Here is a 22,314-nt window from a genome sequence, read left to right as displayed (position 1 = left end):
TACAAAGTGTCCTTGTTGGGGAAGGATTGGTTGCAAGAAACAGAAACCCATCAAGGCTAGCTCACATAAGGGATATTGTCAGGATACAGAGAGCCCACAGAAGCCTGTCACAGAAGATATTACCAAGAGGCACAGGCCCTGTGGGTCTCATCTTTGTTCCCTGGCACATCTGCTTCCGCCTTCCCTGGCAGACACACTTCTTTCTGCACATATCTTTTTTTGGGGGGCGTGGACAGGGTCTCACTCTGTCGCCCAGGCTGGAGTGCAGTGGCTCAATAATGCCTCACTGCAGCCTTGACTTCCCCAGGCGAGGTGGTTCTCCCACCTCAGCCACCCGAGTAGCTGGGACTATCAGCGCATGCCACTGTGCCTGGCTAATTTTTCTTTTCTTTTCTTATTTTCTTTTTTTGTAGAGATGGGGTCTGCCTGTGTTGCCCAGGCTGGTCTTGAACTCCTGGGCTCATGCAGTTCATCTGCCTTGGCCCCCCAAAATGCTGGGATTACAGGCGAGAGCCATCATGCCCGGCTGGGCATTTTTAAAGAAAGGAGTGTGGCTGTGAAGCTTCTATTTCAACATGTCTCTTGCACTGTTTTAATTTAATTTTACTGGTCAGGTGCAGTGGCTAACACCTGTAATCCTAGCACTTTGGGAGGCTGAGATGGGGGGAACACGAGGTCAGGAGATCGAGACCATCCTGGCTAACATGGTGAAACCCTGTCTCTACTAAAAATACAAAAAAATTAGCCGGGCGTGGTGGCGCGCGCCTGTAGTCCCAGCTACTTGGGAGGCTGAGTCAGGAGAATGGCATGAACCTGGGAGGTGGAGCTTGCAGTGAGCCGAGATTGTGCCACTGCACTCCAGCCTGGGCGACAGAGCGAGACTCCACCTCAAAAAAAAAAAATAATAATTTTATTTATTATCTTTGTGGGTACATAGTAGGTATATACTTATGGAGTACATGAGATGTTTTGATACAGGCATGCGCATAAGAATAATGTCATGTAGTATCCATCCCCTCAAGTATTTATTCTTTGTGTTACAAACAATCCAGTTATACTATTTTAGTTTTTTTTTTTTTTTTTGACAGAATTTCACTCTTGTTGTCCAGGCTGGAGTGCAATGGCATGATCTCAGCTCACTGCAACCTCCACCTCCCGGGTTCAAGTGATTCTCCCACCTCAGCCTCCCAAGTAGCTGGGATTACAGGTGCCCACCACTATGCCCAGCTAATTTTTGTATTTTCAGTAGAAATGGGGTTTCACTATGTTGGCCAGGCTGGTCTTGAACTCCTGACCTCAGGTGATCCACCCTCCTCGGCCTTCTAAAGTGCTGGGATTACAGGTATGAGCCACCACGCCCGGCCTCTTTTAGTTATTTTTAAATGTACAATTAAATTATTACTGAAGCCGGGCACAGTGGCTCACACGTGTAATCTCAGCACTTTGGGAGGCCGAGGTGGGTGGATCACTTGAGGTCAGGAGTTTGAGACCAGCCTGGCCAGCATAGTGAAACCCCATCTCTAATAAAATTACAAAAATTAGCCAGGTGCTGTAGTCCCAGCTACTCGAGAAGCTGAGGCAGGAGAATCACTTGAACCTGGGAAGAGGTTGCAGTGAGCTGAGATCATGCTACTGCATTCCAACCTGGGCGACATATAATTGACTATAGTTACCCTGTTGTGCTATCAATCTTGTACTGTTTTTATGTTCTTCCTTGCAACCTTCCCAGAGGCAGTGGATTTCTGAGGATCAGAGAGGGAAATGGGCTTGCCTGGGGTCACACAGCAAGTTTGGGCAGAACTGGGATAGATTTCCTGGCCAGTGAGGTCTGCTTATTTCTTAACCTTGAGGCGGCTGCATGTCTGCGTAGATCCTAGTGGTGCTCCAGGGCTCTGAGCACCTCTGTCTCTCCCCTGCTGTTCATCTTCTTTCAGGGTCCCCCTGGAAACCCAGGAATTCCAGGCCTCCCAGGATCCGATGGCCCTCCGGTGAGAACCACGAGCTGGGAAAAGGAGGAAGGAGAAAGGGGAGCCTTGGGAATTGGAATGGCAAGTTTTGGTCTCTGACAACTTAGAATGTTTCTTCCCCAGGGTCACCCAGGACATGAGGGCCCCACGGGAGAGAAAGGGGCTCAGGTGAGTGACCAGGAGGTTAGGCTGGGTTGGGGACGAGGGTCGGGAGGCAGGGCCTGCAGTCAGGGGCCACAGAGGAGAGAGATGAGGACTCTTAGAATGTGGAAGGGACTGTCTAGAATGGCACTGACCTTATTTTCCTCCCAGGGTCCACCAGGGTCGGCAGGCCCTCCGGGCTATCCTGGACCTCGGGGAGTGAAGGTAGGTGATACCGGGGCTTGCAGGTATGAGTGATTTACCAGCTTTGGTTCAGGCATGCCATGCAGCTCCATCAGAAACTTCTGGATGTGTGGAGAGGGGAATCAGTTGGCCAGGCCAAATGTAGTGGGACTGGGGTTTGGAGCTGCACAGCCAAGGACAGCCTTACAGTGTGGTTGTCACCTTGTTGTTAGAACAGCTAAGCCCATTAGAGGCCAAACACATTTCTTTCTTTTCTTTTTTCCTTTTTCCTTTTCTTTTCTTTCTTTTCTTTTTTATTTTTATTTTTTGAGACAGAGTCTCGCTTTGTCGCCCAGGCTGGAGTGCAGTGGAGTGATCTCCACTCACTGCAACCTCTGCCTCCTCCCGGATTCAAGTGATTCTACTGCCTCAGCTTCCTGAGTAGCTGGGACTGCAGGCATGCACCACCACTCCTGGGTAATTTTTGTATTTTTAGTAGAGACAGGGTTTCACCATGTTGGCCAGGCTGGTCTCGAACTCCTGACCTCAGGTGATCCACCCTCCTTGGCTTCCCAAAGTGCTGGGATTACAGGCATGAGCCACTGTGCCTGGCCCGAGGGTTGTGTTCTAACCCAAGCTCAGAATCACATAAGCACAGTATGCTGGGTTAAGCCAAGAGCTGCAACCTGGCTAAATAGAGGTGCAGGGGGGGCATTAGAGTTCATATCCATATGGAAGCTGAGTCCAGTGACATTGTAGCCAAATACAGACGTAATTTACCTGAACATGTGTGCATTAGACAAGCTTAGACACACTATAATCAAGGAATTGGCTATACTGTAGCAGGCACAGAGTCTGGCAAGCATCACCCTCAGAGTTACATTGTAGCCAAGCATAGTTACATTTTAAATCTTTTTTTGTTTTTGTTTTTGAGACCTGGTTCTGCTCTTGTTGCCCAGGCTAGAGTGCAATGATGCCACCTGGGCTCACCGCAACCTCTGCCTCCCAGGTTCAAGCGATTCTCCCACCTCAGCCTCTCGAGTAGTGGTATTACAGGCATGTGCCACCACGCCTGGCTAATTTTTGTATTTTTAATAGAGACAGGGTTTCTCCATGTTGGTCAGGCTGGTCTTGAACACCTGACCTCAGGTGATCCGCCCGCCTCGGCCTCTCAAAGTGCTGGGATTACAGGCATGAGCCACCACACCCGGCCCTAAATGTTTTATTTTTTAGAGACAGGGTCTTCTCTGTTGCCCAGGCTGGAATATAGCAGCATAATGATGGCTCACTGCAGCCTTGAACTCCCGTGCTCAAGTAATCCCCTCACTTTAGCCTCCTGAATAGCTAGGACTATAGGCGTATCCCACCAGGCTTGGCAGTTTTTTCATTTGATGATGATGATTATTATTCTTGAGACAGGGTCTCACTCTGTTACCCACGCTGGAGTGCAGTACCACCATCACAGTTCACTCACTGCAGCCTGGAGCTCCCAGGCTCAATCAATCCTCCCACCTCACCCTCCCAGGTAGCTGGGACTATAGGTGCACGTCACCACATCCGGCTACCTTTTTTCTTTTTTTTGTGCTTCTTGTATAGATGAGGTTTTTCTATGTTGCCCAGGCTGGTCTGGAACTCCTGGGCTCAAGCAATCCTCCAGCCTCTGCCTCCCAAAATGTTGGGATTACAGGTGTAAGCCACCATGCCCAGCCTCTAGTAACATTAATTGACCCCTATGTTGTAGTTGAGTCTAGTTACATTGTAGCCAACCCCTATGTTGTAATTGAGTCTAGTTACATTGTAGCCAACCCCTATGTTGTAGTTGAGTCTAGTTACATTGTAGCCAAAGCTAGAGAACAACTTGTAGCCAAGCTCAGTTACATTGTGATCAAGTGAATTTCTCTGTAGCTGGAGACTAACCACATGGGCTGTATTGTATCCAAGCGCAATTTCATTGTAGCCCGCTGAGCTCAGAGATGTTGTAGCCAAGTGCAGTTTTCAGAGTTTGGTGTGAGCAGCATCCAGACTTGAACTAAGCGCTCTCTCCATAGCCAAGCACAGAGGTCATCTGGTTGCCAAGCACAGAGTCGCCTTGTAGCTGGCAGAATGGGGAACATTCCTTTGCCTTTAAAATGAGGTCCGGGCCTGGAATGTTCATCCTCTTTCTCCTGCCAGAAGGAACTGTGGACAAAGCGTCTCCAGGAGATGGGAATCACTTACTTGGAAATTTGGCCTTCCCTGCACACCCCCGCACAGATGACCTTGAGAGGCCTCCAGTGGGGAGGGAGGGGCCTCTGGGGAAAGATCATTTCTTCTGAAGCTGCCCTTCCCAGCTTCTGCCTAGCATCCTCTTGGGACTATCCTGGCTGCTTTAGAGCAGGGGACTGAGTCTGGGTCACTTCTTAAGCAGGGAAGAGGCTTGAGAGGTTTTTTTTTTTTTATTTTCCAGGGCACTTCAGGCAACCGGGGCCTCCAGGGGGAGAAAGGCGAGAAGGTGAGGAGAGAAGGAACTCATCAGAGGAGAGGGAGTCCCAATCATGGGGTCCTGGTTGTGTCCCTTCCCCGAGGCCCTCACTTCTGGCCTCTGTCTCTCCCACCCAGGGAGAGGATGGCTTCCCAGGCTTCAAGGGCGATGTGGGGCTCAAAGGTGATCAGGTAAGACCAGCTCCAGATGAGGGGTGGTGTGGGTCTGGGGGGCTTGGGGAAGATAGGGAGGGGATGAGCTGTGGCTAGACAGAGCAGGAAGGACAAAAGATGGATATTAAAGACTCTCCTTTTTCTTCCAGGGGAAACCCGGAGCTCCAGGTCCCCGGGGAGAGGATGGTCCTGAGGGGCCGAAGGGGCAGGCGGGGCAGGCTGGCGAGGAGGGGCCCCCAGGCTCAGCTGGGGAGAAGGTAAATGACTCTCCACCCTCTAGCCTCCCACAGTCAAGGTGTCCCCAATCTTTTCCCTCTGCCCTTTGCCCTTTGCCCTTTGCCCTTTTATTATACCTTCGACCTCAGGAGGTTGCTACCAACCTTGTCATCTTTAATTCCTCAGCTCAGCATTACAGAGCAACTTAATGCACACAACTTATGTGTTCATCTCCATAACCACCACATGCAATAGGCATTTTCATCCCATTTTACAGACAAGGAAAACTGAGACTTGGAATGGCTGAATGACCTGCCCAAGGACATGCCCCTAGCAGGCAGGAGCAAGGACTTGAACCTTGTTTCCCCAACTCCCATCCCATTAGCCCATTCACCATGCCCCAGCCAGCCTGACCTTTCCGCCTCTGACCTCCAGGTTGCAATTTCTGACCTTTGTCCCATAACCTTTCTGCAGGGCAAGCTTGGGGTGCCAGGCCTCCCAGGTTATCCAGGACGCCCTGGACCTAAGGTAGGAAGCTGGGGGTGGGGGTGGAGATGGATATGGGCAGGATTCAGAGACTAACATCTGGGGGTCCAGACTGTGGTCTTGGGGATGAGCTGCCCACCCCAAGGGTCACTGAGAGAATGTAAAATGTGGGCTTTGGCCAGGCATAGTTGGCTCTTGGCTATAATCCCAGCACCCTGAGAGGCTGAGGTGAGAGGATTGCTTGAGCCCAGGAGTTCGAGACCAGACTGGGCAACGTGGCAAAACGTGGTCTCTATGAAAACATACAAAAATTAGCCAGATGTGGCTGGGCGCAGTGGCTCATGGCTGTAATCCCAACACTTTGGGCGGCAGACGCAGGCGGATCACTTGAGGTCAGGAGTTAGAGACCAGCCTGGCCAAAATGGAGAAACCCCATCTCTACTAAAAATACAAAATTAGCTGGGTGTGGTGGTGCATACCTGTGATCCTAGCCACTCGGGAGGCTGAGGCAGGAGAATCACTTGAACCCAGGAGGCAGAGGTTGTGGTGAGCTGAGATTGCACCATTGCACTCCAGCCTGGGCAACAAGAACGAAACTCCATCTAAAAAAAAAAAAAAATTAGCCAGATGTGGCCAGGGGCAGTGGCTCACACCTGTAATCCCAACGCTTTGGGAGGCAGAGGCAGGCGGATCACTTGAGGTCAGGAGTTTGAGACCAGCCTGGCCAACATGGTAAAACCCTGTCACTACTAAAAATACAAAAAAATTAGCTGGGCATAGTAGCATGCACCTGTAATCCCAGCTACCCAAGAGGCTGAGACAGGAGAATTGTTTGACCCCAGGAGGCAGAGGTTGCAGTGAGCCAAGATCGCACCGCTGAACTCCAGCCTGGTGACAAAGCAAGATTCCATCTCAAAAAAAAAAAAAAAAAAAAAAAAAAAAAAATTAGCCAGATGTGGTCCCAGCTACTTGGGAGGCTGAGATGGGAGGATCACCTGAGCCCAAGGAGATTGAGCCTGCAGTGAGCTATGATCGAGCCACTGCACCCCAGCGTGGGTGACAGAGGGGGACTCTGTCTCAAAAAATTTTTTTTTAAAGTGAGCTTTGACATCAGACAGACTTGGGGTCAAATGCCCTCTTACCCGCTATGTGATCTTGGGAAAGTTTCTTGAGCCTGTTTTCTCTGCTGTGAAACAGACATCCCAGTAATTTCCACCTCATCAATTTGATTATAATAATGTTGATAATGCTGATGATGACAATGATTATAAAACTGTAGGATCCTTTTATTTGGTGTGATTAAGTTTCATTCACCAACAAAGTCAGTTAAAGGGGAGAATCATAGAATCATAAAATACACATCTTACATATCTTGAATTAATTATAACTTATAGTCAAATGTACTTATGCAAAAACGTACTTATATGAAAACATAACATTTGTTTGCCAATGTTTTGATGGGTGAGGACACTGATGAGATTCATTTTTCTGCCTAAACTATTCCCATATTATATCACTGATGAGTTCTGTTTCTCTAGAGTAGAGCAGGAACCTAAAGACATTTGGGGCTGGGCGCAGTGGCTCATGGCTGTAATCCCAGCACTTTGGGAGGCCGAGGCGAGTGGATCACCTGAGGTCGGGAGTTCACCACCAGCCTGGCCAACATGGCAGAACCCCATCTCTACTAAAAATACAAGAATTAGCTGGGTGCAGTGGCGGGTGCCTGTAATCCCAGGTACATGGAGGCTGAGGCAGGAGAATTGCTTGAGCCCGGGAAGCAGAGGATGCAGTGAGCTGAGATCGTGCCACTTACCCCACCCTGGGCAACAGAGTGAGACTCTGTCTCAAAAGAAAAAAAAATAGACATTTGGGAAGATAATTGAGTGCAGAATCCTCCTAGAGTTTCACATTTTTGCACTGTTGAGCTGATAGTTATCTTGCCTACGTTGGATTTGACAGTGGTTTTTTTTTTTTAATTTTTTCAGTGATTTCCCTTTACATTGACTCCTTTTCCTTTAACTTAGATTTTTTTTTTCTTTTTAACGATTGAGAAAAAAACTTTGAAGCTTAGTTTTGATGGACAACTTTATTCTCCTTCCTTCCTCCTTTCTTCCTTCCGTCCTTTCTTCCCTCCCTCCCTCACTGCGTCCCTCTCTCTTTTTTCTTTTCTTTTCCTTCTTTTTTCTCTTTCTTTCCTTCTTTCTTTCTTCTTTTTTCTTTCTTTCTTTCTGTCTGTCTTTCTTTCTCTCTCTCTCTCTTCTTTCTTTCTTTCTCTCTCTCTCTCTCTCTTTCTTTCTTCTTTCTTTTTGCTTGCTTGCTTGCTTTCCTTTCAGACAGGGTGTCACTCTGTCATTCAGGCTGGAGTGCAATAGTGCAATCATAGCTTATTGCAGCCCCCAATTCTTGGACTCAAGCAGTCCTCCTGCCTCAGCCTCCTGAGTAGCTGGGAACGACAGGTGCGCACCACCTGATGAATTTTTAAATTTTTTACAGAGACAGGGTCTCGCTATGTTGCCCAGGCTGATCTCAAACTCCCAGCTTCAAGTGATTCTCCTACCTTGGCCTCCCAAAGTGCTGGGATTACAAGCGTAAGCCACTGTACCTGGCATAGACTAAGATTTTAGAAAGTCCTTGTGTGCATGTGTTCAGGATCCTTGAAGAGTGTTGGGGCCAGGTTGGTGGCTCACACCTGTAATCTCAGCACTTTCAGAGGCTGAGGTAGGAGAATCACTAGAGGCCGGGAGTTCAAGACCAGCCTGGGCAACATAGTGAGACCCCATATCTACTAAAAATTTATTTCAAAAATTAGCTGGACATGGTGGCGTGAACCTGTAGTCCCAGCTATTCAGGAGGTTGAGGTAGGAGGATCACTTGAGCCCAAAAGGTTGAAGCTGCAGTGAGCTATGATTGCACCACTGCACTCCAGCCTGGGTGACAAAGTGAGACTCTGTCTCTTAAAAATAAAACAAACAAAAAAAGAGTATAGAGACCATGGAACCCCCAGATGGGAAGGGAGAGTAGAGGGAGCCTGAAATGGGCTTTGAGGCAGGATGCCACTACGGACTGCGTAACTTGGGCAACTGTCTTTTCTGATCTGAACTCAGTCTGCACAGTGAGGTGTGGGAGAGGATATCAGAGCCTGTGATGTCTTCCCCCAGGTGGAGGAAGGGTTCCTCCAGCATGGACTGGGGTCAGTTAACAAATATTAAAAAGCACTCACCGTGTGCCAGGCAGTGGGGAATAAGACCAGTGAGCTATGTCACAGTGGGGAAAAACAGGCATTGAATAAATAAGTCAATAAGGGTCATTTCAATGCAAGTGTTCTTGGGAAAACAAAATAGCACAATGTGGCAGACAGAGGGTGACTTGGGCAATGTGGAAGCCAGGATGGTGGCAGAAAGGCATTCTAAGGAGGTGACATCTGAATGAGATCTAAATCGTCAGGAGTGGCTGACTTTGTGGAGGCCTAGGAGACGAGCATTTCAGCCAAAGACAGCAGCCAGTGCAAAGGGCTGCAGTGAAATGAGAAGGGAGGAGAGGAGGGGAGAGGAGAGAAGAGGGCTGCCTTGTAGGAGGCTGGGGCTGTAGAGACCAAGGAAGCTTCTGGAATCAGTGACCTGGAAATGCCTCAAAGGATGGTATGAGGGGCCAATTCCACCCACCACTCACTCCTCACCCTCATGTCTTCTTTCTAATTCTCTCCACTCAGGGATCTATTGGATTTCCCGGTCCCCTGGGACCCACAGGAGAGAAAGGGAAGTCGGTGAGTCATGACCAGGGGTAAGGGAGAGGGGAGAACTTGTCTGAGGGGAACAGCATGTGTGGTTGTGTCTGATGATGGGTGGACCCTGGGTGTTTGTGTCTATGCCTGGAAGCATTTGTGTGCACACATGCTATTATATGCAATGCATGACACATGTAGGTGATTACACATGGTATTATCATGAATATGACTGTAAGCACATGTATATGTGTTTCATGTATCTTTCAATATAGATGAGACAGGGTTTGAATGCCGCAGCCTGCAGGCCTGTGCCTGGGTGAACAAGGGCATGAATCTGTGTGCACTTTGCATGATGGTGGGCATAAATGTGTGCAAGAAGCTTGTACATATGCGTGAAAGGACATGTGTATACACAAGTGTGTGTTTCTGTGCACACTGAGTGATGGGTATACATGCATGTATTGTATTTGTGTTGCTGTGTGTGTATTGTAACAGTGTTAATGAACATTGTATGTACGTACATGAGTGTATGTATACTGCTGTGCTTACCAAGACAAAGTCCTCAGCTGAATCCAGGCCTGCATGTGTTTACAGTGGGTATACATGTGTGCAAGAGATGTATTGCATGATGAGTTCTGTGTCATCTTCAGGCTGTGGATTGCTAAATGCATGCCACGATTACATGCAATCATGTATGCATACTGCACAGCTGTGATGAATATATGTCTTGTGGGCAAACATGCTTGCACGTTTGTACTCTGTAGATGCAATCATAGTTGTAATTGTGTGTTTGAGATCTTTGTGTGGTTTTGAGTATAAGTTGTATTTGTGTGTATGTGTATGACTGAAAAGCTTGTGAATAAATATGTGACAGACAGCTTTCTGGGTCTGTGACTGGGTGTCTTTTTGTGTTTGCATCATACCTTTGCACCCTAACTCTCTTCTGCTTTCTCTCTTACAATTCATTTTCAGGGAAAGGCAGGTCAGCCAGGCCTGGAAGGAGAGCGGGGACCACCAGTAAGAAAATAGACAGTGCCCCCTACCCTGCTGGGACTTGGGGACAGGGCTGGGAAGGAAAGGTAGTGGAGAGGTCATCTGTGGGCAGGGAAAGGGTTTGGGTTATATCAATGTCCCTGGTCGGGCAGGAGAGGGAGTCACAAGGGGAGGGGACCTGGAAGACTTGGTCTCATCTCCCAGGCTCCCCCACCCCCTCATATCTGATCTTTGCCTTTTTTTTTTGTTCAGGGTTCCCGTGGAGAGAGGGGGCAACCGGGTGCCACAGGGCAACCAGGCCCCAAGGTATGGGATGGGTGGGCAATCAAGGCCCCCCATGCCCCAGGCTCAGCCAGTCCCTCCAAATTCTTCCCAGTTGAGTTTGTTCTGGGGCCTGAGTCTCATTCACTCTGTCCTAGGGCGATGTGGGCCAGGATGGAGCCCCTGGGATCCCTGGAGAAAAGGTGAGTGTGTGTGTGTGTGTGTGTGTGTGTGTGAATGTGTGTGTGTGAGAGAGAGATTCTGAGTGGAGGACAAGCCCAAGAGATGAAGAGACATTATAATGCAGTGGTAAGAGCACAGCTTAATTGGGTGTGGTGGTGCATGCCTGTAGTCCCACCTATGCTGGAAGCTGAGATGAGAGAATTGCTTGAGCCCAGGAGTTGGAAGCTGAAGTGAGCTAATCACACCACTGCACTCCAGCTTGGGTGACAGAGCAAGACTCCATCTTTAAGAAAAGAAAAAAAGAAGGAGCACAGCCTCTGAAGTCAGAGAGCCATGAGTTCAAGTCCTGGCTCTGCCACTCACCTACTGTGTGACCTTGGGCAAGTCACTTAACCACTCTGTGCCTTAGTTTTCTCCTCTGTAAAATGAGAGTAACCTCAGTCTCCAACCCAAAGGGCTACAGTGGTGAATAAAATGACTGACTTGTGGAGAATGCCCTGCCCATGCCTGGCATGCAGTAAGCACTCAATATGTGCTCGATCCTGTTGTCATTATGTGGGGCTCAGGGAGTGGGCAGGGAGGCAGGAGGGATGAGATAATGATTTCTGGTTCCATTTCAGGGCCTCCCTGGTCTGCAAGGCCCTCCAGGATTCCCTGGGCCAAAGGGCCCCCCTGTGAGTGAGGTCACCCTCATTGGGGGTTGGGTGGGTGGAGGATGTGGGAAGGGAGGAAGCCCTGTATCTGTGCCCCAACTCTTTCCCACCTCATCCCCCAGGGTCACCAAGGTAAAGATGGGCGACCAGGGCACCCTGGACAGAGAGGAGAACTGGTGAGTAACCCCTCAACCTTTGATTCCTGATCCTTTTTTTTTTTCTTTTTGAGACAGAGTCTCACTCTGTCACCCGGGCTAGAGTGCAGTGGGGCAATCTCGGCTCACTGCAACCTTTGCCTCCCACGTTCAAGCAATTCTCCTGCCTCAGCCTCCTGAGTGGCACTACAGGCGCGTGCCACCATGCCTGGCTAATTTTTGTATTTTTAGTAGAGACGGGTCTTCATCATGTTGACCAGGCTGCTCTCAAACTCCTGGCTTCAAGTGACCCACCTGCCTCTGCCTCCCAAAGTGCTGGGATTACAGGCGTGAGCCACCGGACCCGGCTAGATTCCTGATCCTATCAGGCCTTCCCTGTCTCCCGCTCCTCCATCCCTTCCCCATGTAACACCGCCCCTGCATTTAATTTTTCTCTCTAGGGCTTCCAAGGTCAGACAGGCCCGCCTGGACCAGCTGGTGTCTTAGGCCCTCAGGTCAGAGTGGACTCCATAAACCTCCCTTGTTTTGTACCAGTTGGGGGATATTTAGGGGAAAGCTGGACTCCTGAGCGACTCCCCTAGGCCACCCCCACTCAACAGGACCCTTCTTCCTCACCAGGGAAAGACAGGAGAAGTGGGACCTCTGGGTGAAAGGGGGCCTCCAGGCCCCCCTGGACCTCCTGGTGAGCAAGGTCTTCCTGGCCTGGAAGGCAGAGAGGGGGCCAAGGTGAGACACTGTCCATTGGAGATCTTGGTTGAACATCCAAGATCAACCAAGGACTCAGAATCAGTCTCATGGGGGAGGGGGCCCTGAGTCACAGATTGGAGGGAGACATCCCCTCCCTGGAGCTTGACTTCCCTCCTTTGCACTCCTGTAGGGGGAACTGGGACCACCAGGACCCCTTGGGAAAGAAGGGCCAGCTGGACTCAGGGGCTTTCCCGGCCCCAAGGGGGGCCCTGGGGACCCGGTGAGTATCTTTGGAGACCCTCCTGCATGTCCCTTAGAGAAGGAAAGGATGGGGGGGGGGTCAGGGGAGGGGATGGGGAACAGCATTTGGGGTGCGGGAAATGATGAAAGCAAAAAAAATGGTGGAGGGAACTGGGGAAGGCAGACCCCTCAAAGCTCAGTGTCCAGTCCCAGGAGAGAGGTGGGGACTGTAAGCTCCCCACAGAGGAAGACAGGACCTGGGGACACCCTTGGGAGTCTCTTAACTGTGAATTATCTCCTCCTTCAGGGACCTACTGGCTTAAAGGGTGATAAGGGCCCCCCAGGGCCCGTGGGGGCCAATGTAAGTATAACCCCATGTGCTGGGTGGGGGCAGGGTGGAGGGGACTCAAGGTGTCTTGGAAGCTTGACATTGTCATGATAAAACCCATGATGGAGGCCGAGGCAGGCAGATCACTTGAGGTCAGGAGTTCAAGATCAGCCTGGCCAACATGGTGGAACCCCGTCTCCACTAAAAATACAAAAATTAGCCAGGCATGGAGGCGGATGCCTGTAATCCCAGCTACTCTAGAGGCTGAGGCAGGAGAATCGCTTGAACCTGGGAGGTGGAGGTTGCAGTGAGCCAAGGTCAGTTCTGTTGCTCACTGGCTGGGCTGTTGTATTCCTTGACAAGCCTCAGTTTCCTTGTCTGTAAAATAGCCATGATGAGAAGCCTCGTCTCATGTATGATCACAAACCTCATTGAGATCAGTTATCCAACAAATACTTACCTGTGCATTGGCCATCAACATATAAAAACCCCTTTTCTTGGGCCAGGTGTAGTTGCTCATGCCTATAATCCCAGCTCTTTGGGAGGCTGAGGCTGGAGGATCGCTTGAGCCCAGGAGTTTGAGACCAGCCTGGGCAACATAGCCAGGTCCTGTCTCTACAAATATATATATATATATATATATATATATATATATATATATATAGGCTGCCAGGAGGACTATGGCTTTTGTTCTAAGTGAGATGGGAGCCATGGAGGGTTCTTGAGCAGGAGAAGAATATGCCCTGCCCCTCAGGTGCTCACAGGCACCCTCTGGCTGCTGCAGGAAGGGAACAGGTTAGATACAATCCTGGTAACCTCAGAACTCAGTGCCTGGTGGCTTAAAAACCCTCCATAAAGGACAGCTACTACTGGTATTATACCTGACTCATCACCCCTGTTCTCAGGGCTCCCCTGGTGAGCGCGGTCCTTTGGGCCCAGCAGGAGGCATTGGACTTCCTGGCCAAAGTGGCAGCCAAGGCCCTGTTGGCACTGCAGGCGAGAAGGGGTCCCCGGTAAGCGACTTGCCCATCCCATTCCTAGGGCCTCCTCAGGGTCTGGCCCTGCCACATCCCAGGACATGGCTCCTGCAGGACATTCCTGCCCTGACATCCCCCTTTCCATTCCCCACAACAGGGAGAACGTGGCCCCCCTGGCCCCACTGGCAAAGATGGGATCCCAGGGCCCCTGGGGCCTCTGGGACCCCCTGGAGCTGCTGGGCCTTCTGGCGAGGAAGGGGACAAGGTGAGGGGTTCACAGAGAGGAAGGGTCCAGGGGAGGATGGGGGTGAATGGAATCTGGGTCCTTCATCCCATTTCCTCTGCAGGGGGATGTGGGTGCCCCCGGACACAAGGGGAGTAAAGGCGATAAAGGAGATGTGGTGAGTGAAGATCCCCAGTGAGGCAGGGTGGGGTGGGTAGCAGAAGAAAGAGGAGGCCAGGGATGTAGAGATCATTCTCCATGGGGTAGGAGAGGCCATGGAGTTTTCTGCCTTCTCGGGTACCATCTTGACAATTACATGCAACAGAAGGTACTTGAGCTGCCTGGAGCGATGGGTCCACAGAACCCAACTGCAGACAGGATAGGGATAGCTGGGGCTCCCAAAGAACTGGAAAGGCACTGGGGTGCGGGTAACCGTCTCCATTCTTAGTGACACGTCCTTCCCTCTGCCTGTGACTCTGCGTGGCAGGCACTGAAGCATCTGATACCCAACTTCCCCTCACCCCGAATGTCAGCTCCAGTGGCTTGCATCATTGAGCCAGCTTCGTCCCTGGGTCTTGGTGGAACTTGTGGCCAGGGCTGGGCTTAGGACAGACGTCTGTCTGATCGCATCTGTTGGTGGCTGAGAAGACAGGATTTGGGGGGATGTAGCTGTTGCTGCCTGGTAGGGGAAGTTGTTCTCATAAAGGGGGTGTGGGAGGCAGTGATTGATAGCTCCAGTGCCCTCTCTAATCTTAAACCTGAGGGAATTTTTTATTCTGTTTCCTGTTCTCCCAGGGCCCACCTGGACAACCAGGGATACGGGGTCCTGCAGGACACCCAGGTCCCCCGGTGAGTGCCCCCAGCTTTTCAGTCCTTCTCTGGATCCTTGAAGGGAGGGATAGTGGGAGCAAATGACAGTGGAAGCACACTGACTTAATCCAAACCTCAAACCCAACCCTGATCTTCCCTCAGTACTGACACCCAATGTGAACTCAATCCAAGAATCGGAGTCAATCCCAACCCAACCATGTTGTCCCCTCAATACCGACACTCAATATGAACTCACCCTCAGAATCTGATTCAATCCCAACCCAACCATGTCTTCCCCTCAGTACAAACACCCAGTATGAACCCAATCCCAGATTCGGAGTCAACCCCAACCCAACCATGTCTTCTTCTCAATACCGACATGCAATGTGAACTCAACCCCAGAATTTGGCCCAATCTCAACCCAACTATGTCTTCCCCTCAATGCCGACACCCAATGTGAACCCAACCCCAGAATCTGATTCAATCCCAACCCAACCATGTCTTCCCCTCAATACCGACACCCAATATGAACTCACCCCCAGAATCTGATTCAATCCTGACCCAACTGTGTCTTCCCCTCAATGCCAACACCCAATGGGAACTCAACCCCAGAATCTGGCCCAATCCCAACCCAACCATGTATTTCCCTCAATACCGACACCCAATATGAACTCAACCCTAGAATTTGGCTCAATCCCAATCCAACCATGTCTTCCCCTCAATGCTGACACCCAATGTGAACTCAACCCCAGAATCTGATTCAATCCCAACCCAACCATGTGTTCCCCCTCAATACCAACACCCAGTGTGAACTCAACCCCAGAATCCTGCCCAATCCCAACCCAACCATGTCTTTCCCTCAATACCAAAATCCAATATGAACTCACCCCCAGAATTTGGCTCAATCTCAACTCCAACCATGTCTTCCCCTCAATGCCAACATCTAATATGGACTCAACCCCAGAATCTGGTTCAATCTCAACCTCATGCTCAACTTTGATCTGCCCCTCTATATCGATGTCCAATATACACTCAACCTTAAAATCAGACTAAATTCCAACCTAAACCCAGCTCTGAACCCCCACTTCAGCCCCAGTCTCAACTCTACTCATGACCTTAACCTCAGTTCTACTCAAACCTTATCTCCAGCCAGGTGCAGTGGCTCATGCCTGTAATCATAGTACTTTGGGAGGCCAAGGCGGGTGGATCACCTGAGGTCAGGAGTTCAATATCAGCCTGGCCAAAATGGTGAAACCCCATCTCTACTAAAAATACAAAAAAAAAAAAAATTAGCTGGGCATGGTGGCGGGCCCCTGTAATCCCAGCTACTTGGGAGGCTGTGCCAGGAGAATTGCTTGAACCCAGGAGGCAGAGGTTGCAGTGAGCCAAGATAGCACCACTGCACTCCAGCCTGTGCGATAGAGGGAGACTCCGTCTCAAAAGAGGGAAAAGAAAAAAAAAAAAAAAAAAAAAGCCAGGCACAGTGGCACACACTTGTAATCCCAGCTATTCAGGAGACTGAAGCAGGAGAATTGCTTGAACCAGGGAGGCAGAGGTTGCAGTGAGCAGAGATTGCGCCACTGCACTCCAGCCTGGGTGACAGAGTGAGACTCCTTCTCAAAACAAAACAAAACAAAAAACAAAAACAAACAAACAAAAACAAACAAAAACAAACAAACAAAAGCCTTATCTTCAAATCTCTTAACCAAGCCCTGACCCAGACCTGTCCTTTTTTGTCTATTACCATACAATAGGAACATACGGCCCTATCCTTAACCCCAATTCTGACCCACTCTTCCAATGCTGACCCCAGACCTGAACTCAAACTTTGAATATGACCCTGGGCCCAACCTCAAACCCAACCCTAAATTCCATCTCAATCCCACTTGAACCCTGCCCAAGACCTGAACCTCAACTGCAAATCCGACTCACTGTTTAACACTTTGACTCAACCCTTGACTTCATTCCCAAGCCCTGTTCCTTAACCTAGACCCCGACTCCAACTCAACATTGACCCTCTCTAAACTTAATCTGAACCCTGACTCCAACCCTTAACTTCAGTCTTGACCCTTGAGTCTCACTCTGCCCTAATCACTGACCCAGACCTTAAATGTGCCCCTGTTTGTGTTCTTCCAGGGAGCAGACGGGGCTCAGGGCCGCCGGGGACCCCCAGGCCTCTTTGGGCAGAAAGGAGATGACGGAGTCAGAGGCTTTGTGGGGGTGATTGGCCCTCCTGGACTGCAGGTGGGTGTCTGGGTTTGGGGGTGGCACTTCTGATTCTCCCTACCTGGTGCCCCAATCTTGCTTCTTTGTTCCACAGGGGCTGCCAGGCCCTCCCGGAGAGAAAGGGGAGGTCGGAGACGTCGGGTCCATGGTATGCACTCCCAGAGGAAGGTGGGAGGGGGAGGATGGTGGGGTTATAGGTTGGCGGCAGGCATTAGATTCATTTGAGGGACATTGTCATTTTAAGGGCCCTGAGGGTCACCAGCATTGACAGTGGTATCTGTGGTCAATGTGGCCTTTTGGGGGGGGGGGGCCCTGGGGTCACTGGATACTAATTCTGACCTTCCACAGGGTCCCCATGGAGCTCCAGGTCCTCGGGGTCCCCAAGGCCCCAGTGGATCAGAGGTGAGAGCTCTTGGGGGGCCAGGAAGGCTCAGAGATGGGGACACCCATTTCCTAAGAAGAGGATATTGGGATTCCACAGTCCCACTCTTACCCCTTGCTGTCTCTCCAGGGCACTCCAGGGCTGCCTGGAGGAGTTGGTCAGCCAGGCGCCGTGGGTGAGAAGGTGAGCGAGGGAAGGCAGGGGCTGCACGGGGGGAAGAGATAAATCTAGTCCTATTGGGCAGGGACGTTCTGGGGAGCCCCTCCCTGTCTGCTAGGATGGGACCTCTCCCCACTCTCACTTTGCCTCCTGCAGGGTGAGCCAGGGGACGCTGGAGACCCAGGGCCTCCAGGAGCCCCAGGCATCCCGGTGAGTGACTGTGTGATGTGGTCCCTGCACCCAACTCAGGGAACCCCTGACCCCTGGGCATCTTGGGCCACTTTGACCTCTGGACAGTCCAAGATCATCCACTCACCCTTGTCCTGGGGCCGTCCCTGATTACCTTGAGGAAGGACACCTGGAAGGTCTCAGATAGGGCTGCTATGTACAGTTCTGCAGGTTGCACACTGCACAAGACTACATGACCCAGGGGATAGGTGAGGGCTCAAATCTGAGTCATGAGTCCTGACTTGAGGATGAGTTGCCCAGATGGGGCCCCTCTTCTAATTCGCTCAAGGGCAGCACATGGGCTAGGCCAACCTTGCACATGACCAATGGGCACCTAGACCATCCAGACCTTTCACTGTCTTAAGTCCTAGCTCCTTCTGACCTTTGACCCTTGGACAACCTAGGCTACTCTGAACCCTGACCCCAGAAAAGTCCCAGACCACCCCAATGCCTGAATCCAAGTTTGCTAATCCTTGATCCCTGGAGAGTCCAGGCCACTCTGACCTCTGACCTCTTTCTGTAAAGGGGCCCAAGGGAGACATTGGTGAAAAGGGGGACTCAGGCCCATCTGGAGCTGCTGGACCCCCAGGCAAGAAAGGTCCCCCTGGAGAGGATGGAGCCAAAGGGAGCGTGGTGAGTCCTGGGGGGAATTGGGGGCAGACATGGGAGGGGGCACTTGAATGTACTTGAAGCTCTCCCAAACTTTTTTTTTTTTTGAGATGGAGTCTTGCTCTGTCACCAGGCTGGAGTGCAGTGGCATGATCTCAGCTCACTGCAACCTCCGTCTTCCGGGTTCAAGCGATTCTTCTGCCTCAGCCTCCCAAGTAGCCAGGACTACAGGCACGCGCCACCACACCCAGCTAATTTTTGTATTTTTAGTAGAGATGGGTGTTCACTATGTTGGCCAGGATGGTCTCGATCTCCTGACCTCGTGATCCGCATGCCTCAGCCTCCCAAAGTGCTGGGATTACAGGCATGAGCCACCGCGCTCAGCCAAAACTCTCCCAAACTTCTAGCCAGGGATTGCATCCTCTAATTTACTGATCTCATGAGTAACCCCCAGAACACGGATGAATGAATGAATGGGTGGATGGATGGATTAATAAATGAGTGGATGAATGTATGAATGAGTGAATTAATGAATGGACAAGTGAATAACTCAGTGGATGGATGAATATGTGAATGAATAAATGGATGAATAAATGAGTGAATGGACGAACGAGTGAATGAATGGATGAACGAGGGAATGAATGGGTGAATGAGTGAATTAATGGAAAAATGAATAAATCAGTGGATATATGAATATGTGAATGAATAAATGTGTACGAATAAATGAGTGAATGAATGGATGAATGAGTAAATTAATGGATGAATAAGTAAATTAATGGATGCATGAATATGAATGAATGGATGAATGAATGAGTGGCCAAATGGACAAATGAGTGAGTGAATGAGTGAATGGATGCATGAATGAATGGACAGAGGCGTAAGTGAACAAAATGACTGAAGAGATGAGTGAATAAACGAATGGATGGATGGATGAGTGAATTAGTGAGTAAATGTGTGAATGAAACATAAACGTGCAGTGGTTATACATCATTGAATGGCAAGAAAGTTGAATTTCACAGCAGATCATTCTAACACTTGAATTAGTGAGTAAATGTGTGAATGAAACATAAACGTGCAGTGGTTATACATCATTGAATGGCAAGAAAGTTGATTTCACGGCAGATCATTCTAACACTGTTGCAAAGATTAAGGTTGAATTGGGTCAGATTTGGGGTGGATGTGGGATTTGGCTTTGAGGCGAAGGTTGAGGCCCTTCTGTCACCACAGTAGAGTTTGGGGTGGGTGGAGGTCAGGAAGGGGCTTTAGCATCTGTGGGACCTCGACTTGAATGGCATTGTTTGGCGTGTCCCTTCTCTGAGTGTATGAATGGATGGATGGATGGATGGATGGATGAATGAATGAATGAATGGACGAATGAATGAATGAATAGACAAATGAATGGCCAGTTTTCTCTGTAAGTCCCGAGCTAAGAGGCTGTGAGGAGGCTGCAGTGAGACCATGCGTGCGGCATTCTTAGCTCAGCGTCTGCACCCATGAAACACGAGAATGTTCGCTCTACCAAGCCAGGGATTTTATGTTTTGTTCACTAATGTGTCCCCAGAAACCAAACTGTTCCTGGATTCAGTTGATCTGTTCCATAAATGCATGATTGCTCCACAATTCAGAGATGTGATTATTAATCATTCTGTGTTCCAGGGCCCCACGGGGCTCCCCGGAGATCTAGGGCCCCCAGGAGACCCTGGAGTTTCAGTGAGTGTGACCCCCTCCCCAATCCTGGCATATTTCCTAATTCTGTCCCCATCTCCCTACCCCCACAGACCTGGGCACTGACAGTGGAACCAAAAATGTTCTTTTGCCGCCCAGCCCCACCCCAAATTTTCACGTACCCTCATCACCCCTCCCAACTCTGTCTTCCCCCCATGCAGGGCATAGATGGTTCCCCAGGGGAGAAGGGAGACCCTGGTGATGTTGGGGGACCGGTGAGTGGGAAAACAGAGGGTGTGGTGCTGAGGGGGGGTTGGGGAGCTAATGAGTGAGTGAACTGGGGGGCAGGGGAGTGGGCTAGTGGGGTACCCAAGGCCCCTGCAGATGCTCCCGCTTCACCTCTCTGGGGACCCCCAGGAATGTGAGCAGCTTGAGGGAGTAGGTGGGAGGTGGGAGTACCCGGTGCTGGGGTGAGGCTTGGGGAAGGCTGTCCTCTGGTCCAAGGCGTCCTAAAACAGTCAGGCTCAAACAATGTTAGCTGAGACCACAGCTGGTGTCCTTGTCTCCTCCAGGGTCCGCCTGGAGCTTCTGGGGAACCCGGCGCCCCCGGGCCCCCCGGCAAGAGGGTGAGTGATAAGCCACCTCCTGGGTCCTCAGGTTATCTACAGCCCCCACTCACCTTACAGACCTCACTCATCCCACAGCCCTCAACTCACCCCACAGCCCCCACTCACCCACAGACCCCACTCACTCCACAGCCCCTACTCACCCCACAGACCCCACACACCCACAGACCCCACTCACCCCACAGACCCCACTCACTCCACAGACCCCACTCACCTTACAGCCCCAACTCACCTCACAGACCCCACTCACCTTACAGCCCTCACTCACCCCACAGACCCCACTCACCCCACAGCCCCCACTTACCCCACAGACCCCACTCAGCCACAGAACACACTCACCCACAGACCCCACTCACCCACAGACTCCACTCACCCTACAGACCTCATTCAACCACAGACCCCACTCATCCACACACCCCACCTCACCCCAAAGACCCCACTCACCCACAGCACCCACTCATCCACAGACCCCACTCACCCCACAGACCCCACTCACCCACAGATCCCTCACCGCACAGCTCCCATTCACCCACAGACCTCACTCACCCCAAAGACCCCACTCACCCCACAGACCCCACTCACCCACAGCCCCCACTCACCCACAGCCCCCACTCACCCACAGACCCCACTCACCCCACAGCCCCCACTCACCCACAGACCCCACTCACCCCACAGACACCACTCACCCACAGACCCCACTCACTCCACAGCCCCTACTCACCCCACAGCCCCCACTCACCCACAGACCCCACTCACCCCACAGACACCACTCACCCACAGACCCCACTCACTCCACAGCCCCTACTCACCCCACAGACCCCACACACCCACAGACCCCACACACCCACAGACCCCACTCACTGACCACAGACCCCACTCACTCCACAGACCCCACTCACCTTACAGCCCTCACTCACCCCACAGACCCCACTCACCCCACAGCCCCCACTTACCCCACAGACCCCACTCAGCCACAGAACACACTCACCCACAGACCCCACTCACCCACAGACTCCACTCACCCCACAGAACTCAGTCAACCACAGACCCCACTCATCCACACACCCCACCTCACCCCAAAGACCCCACTCACCCACAGCACCCACTCACCCGCAGACCCCACTCACCCCACAGACCCCACTTACCCACAGATCCCTCACCGCACAGCTCCCATTCACCCACAGCCCCCACTCACCCCACAGACCCCACTCACCCACAGACCCCACTCACCCACAGACCCCACTCACCCCACAGCCCCCACTCACCCACAGACCCCACTCACCCCACAGACACCACTCACCCACAGACCCCACTCACCCCACAGACCCCACTCACCCACAGACCCCACTCACCCCACAGACCCCAACTCACCCCACAGCCCCCACTCACCCCACAGCACCCATTCACCCATAGACCTCACTCACCCCACAGATCCCACTCACCCACAGACCTCAGTCACCCACAGACCCCACTCACCCACAGACCCCATTCACCCAGACCTCATTCACCCCACAGACCCCACTCACCTTACAGACCCCCACTCACCCATAACCCCCCA

The 22,314-nt window shown here is 51.3% G+C and overlaps 1 protein-coding gene across 2 annotated transcripts in view; it reads left to right on the top strand.

Annotated features, from left to right (window-relative positions):
* Window positions 1–22,314, top strand: part of COL5A3 (collagen type V alpha 3 chain) — a 51,833-nt gene that overhangs the window by 19,036 nt on the left and 10,483 nt on the right. For both annotated transcript variants that reach the window (XM_016934960.4, XM_016934962.4), the window contains exons 25-54: window positions 1,935–1,988; window positions 2,091–2,135; window positions 2,280–2,333; window positions 4,738–4,782; window positions 4,890–4,943; window positions 5,075–5,182; window positions 5,616–5,669; window positions 9,337–9,390; window positions 10,324–10,368; window positions 10,597–10,650; window positions 10,764–10,808; window positions 11,409–11,462; window positions 11,564–11,617; window positions 12,037–12,090; window positions 12,215–12,322; window positions 12,474–12,563; window positions 12,831–12,884; window positions 13,757–13,864; window positions 13,986–14,093; window positions 14,176–14,229; window positions 14,847–14,900; window positions 16,998–17,105; window positions 17,182–17,235; window positions 17,436–17,489; window positions 17,599–17,652; window positions 17,785–17,838; window positions 18,382–18,489; window positions 20,122–20,175; window positions 20,352–20,405; window positions 20,703–20,756. In XM_016934960.4, the coding sequence (XP_016790449.1) occupies window positions 1,935–1,988; window positions 2,091–2,135; window positions 2,280–2,333; window positions 4,738–4,782; window positions 4,890–4,943; window positions 5,075–5,182; window positions 5,616–5,669; window positions 9,337–9,390; window positions 10,324–10,368; window positions 10,597–10,650; window positions 10,764–10,808; window positions 11,409–11,462; window positions 11,564–11,617; window positions 12,037–12,090; window positions 12,215–12,322; window positions 12,474–12,563; window positions 12,831–12,884; window positions 13,757–13,864; window positions 13,986–14,093; window positions 14,176–14,229; window positions 14,847–14,900; window positions 16,998–17,105; window positions 17,182–17,235; window positions 17,436–17,489; window positions 17,599–17,652; window positions 17,785–17,838; window positions 18,382–18,489; window positions 20,122–20,175; window positions 20,352–20,405; window positions 20,703–20,756 (1,944 nt within the window). The remainder of the gene's footprint in view (window positions 1–1,934; window positions 1,989–2,090; window positions 2,136–2,279; window positions 2,334–4,737; window positions 4,783–4,889; window positions 4,944–5,074; window positions 5,183–5,615; window positions 5,670–9,336; window positions 9,391–10,323; window positions 10,369–10,596; window positions 10,651–10,763; window positions 10,809–11,408; window positions 11,463–11,563; window positions 11,618–12,036; window positions 12,091–12,214; window positions 12,323–12,473; window positions 12,564–12,830; window positions 12,885–13,756; window positions 13,865–13,985; window positions 14,094–14,175; window positions 14,230–14,846; window positions 14,901–16,997; window positions 17,106–17,181; window positions 17,236–17,435; window positions 17,490–17,598; window positions 17,653–17,784; window positions 17,839–18,381; window positions 18,490–20,121; window positions 20,176–20,351; window positions 20,406–20,702; window positions 20,757–22,314) is intronic.

The sequence above is a fragment of the Pan troglodytes genome, chromosome 20, assembly GCF_028858775.2.
Source record: "Pan troglodytes isolate AG18354 chromosome 20, NHGRI_mPanTro3-v2.0_pri, whole genome shotgun sequence".
Taxonomy (NCBI): domain Eukaryota; kingdom Metazoa; phylum Chordata; class Mammalia; order Primates; family Hominidae; genus Pan; species Pan troglodytes.
This window is presented reverse-complemented; position numbering and strand designations above follow the sequence as displayed.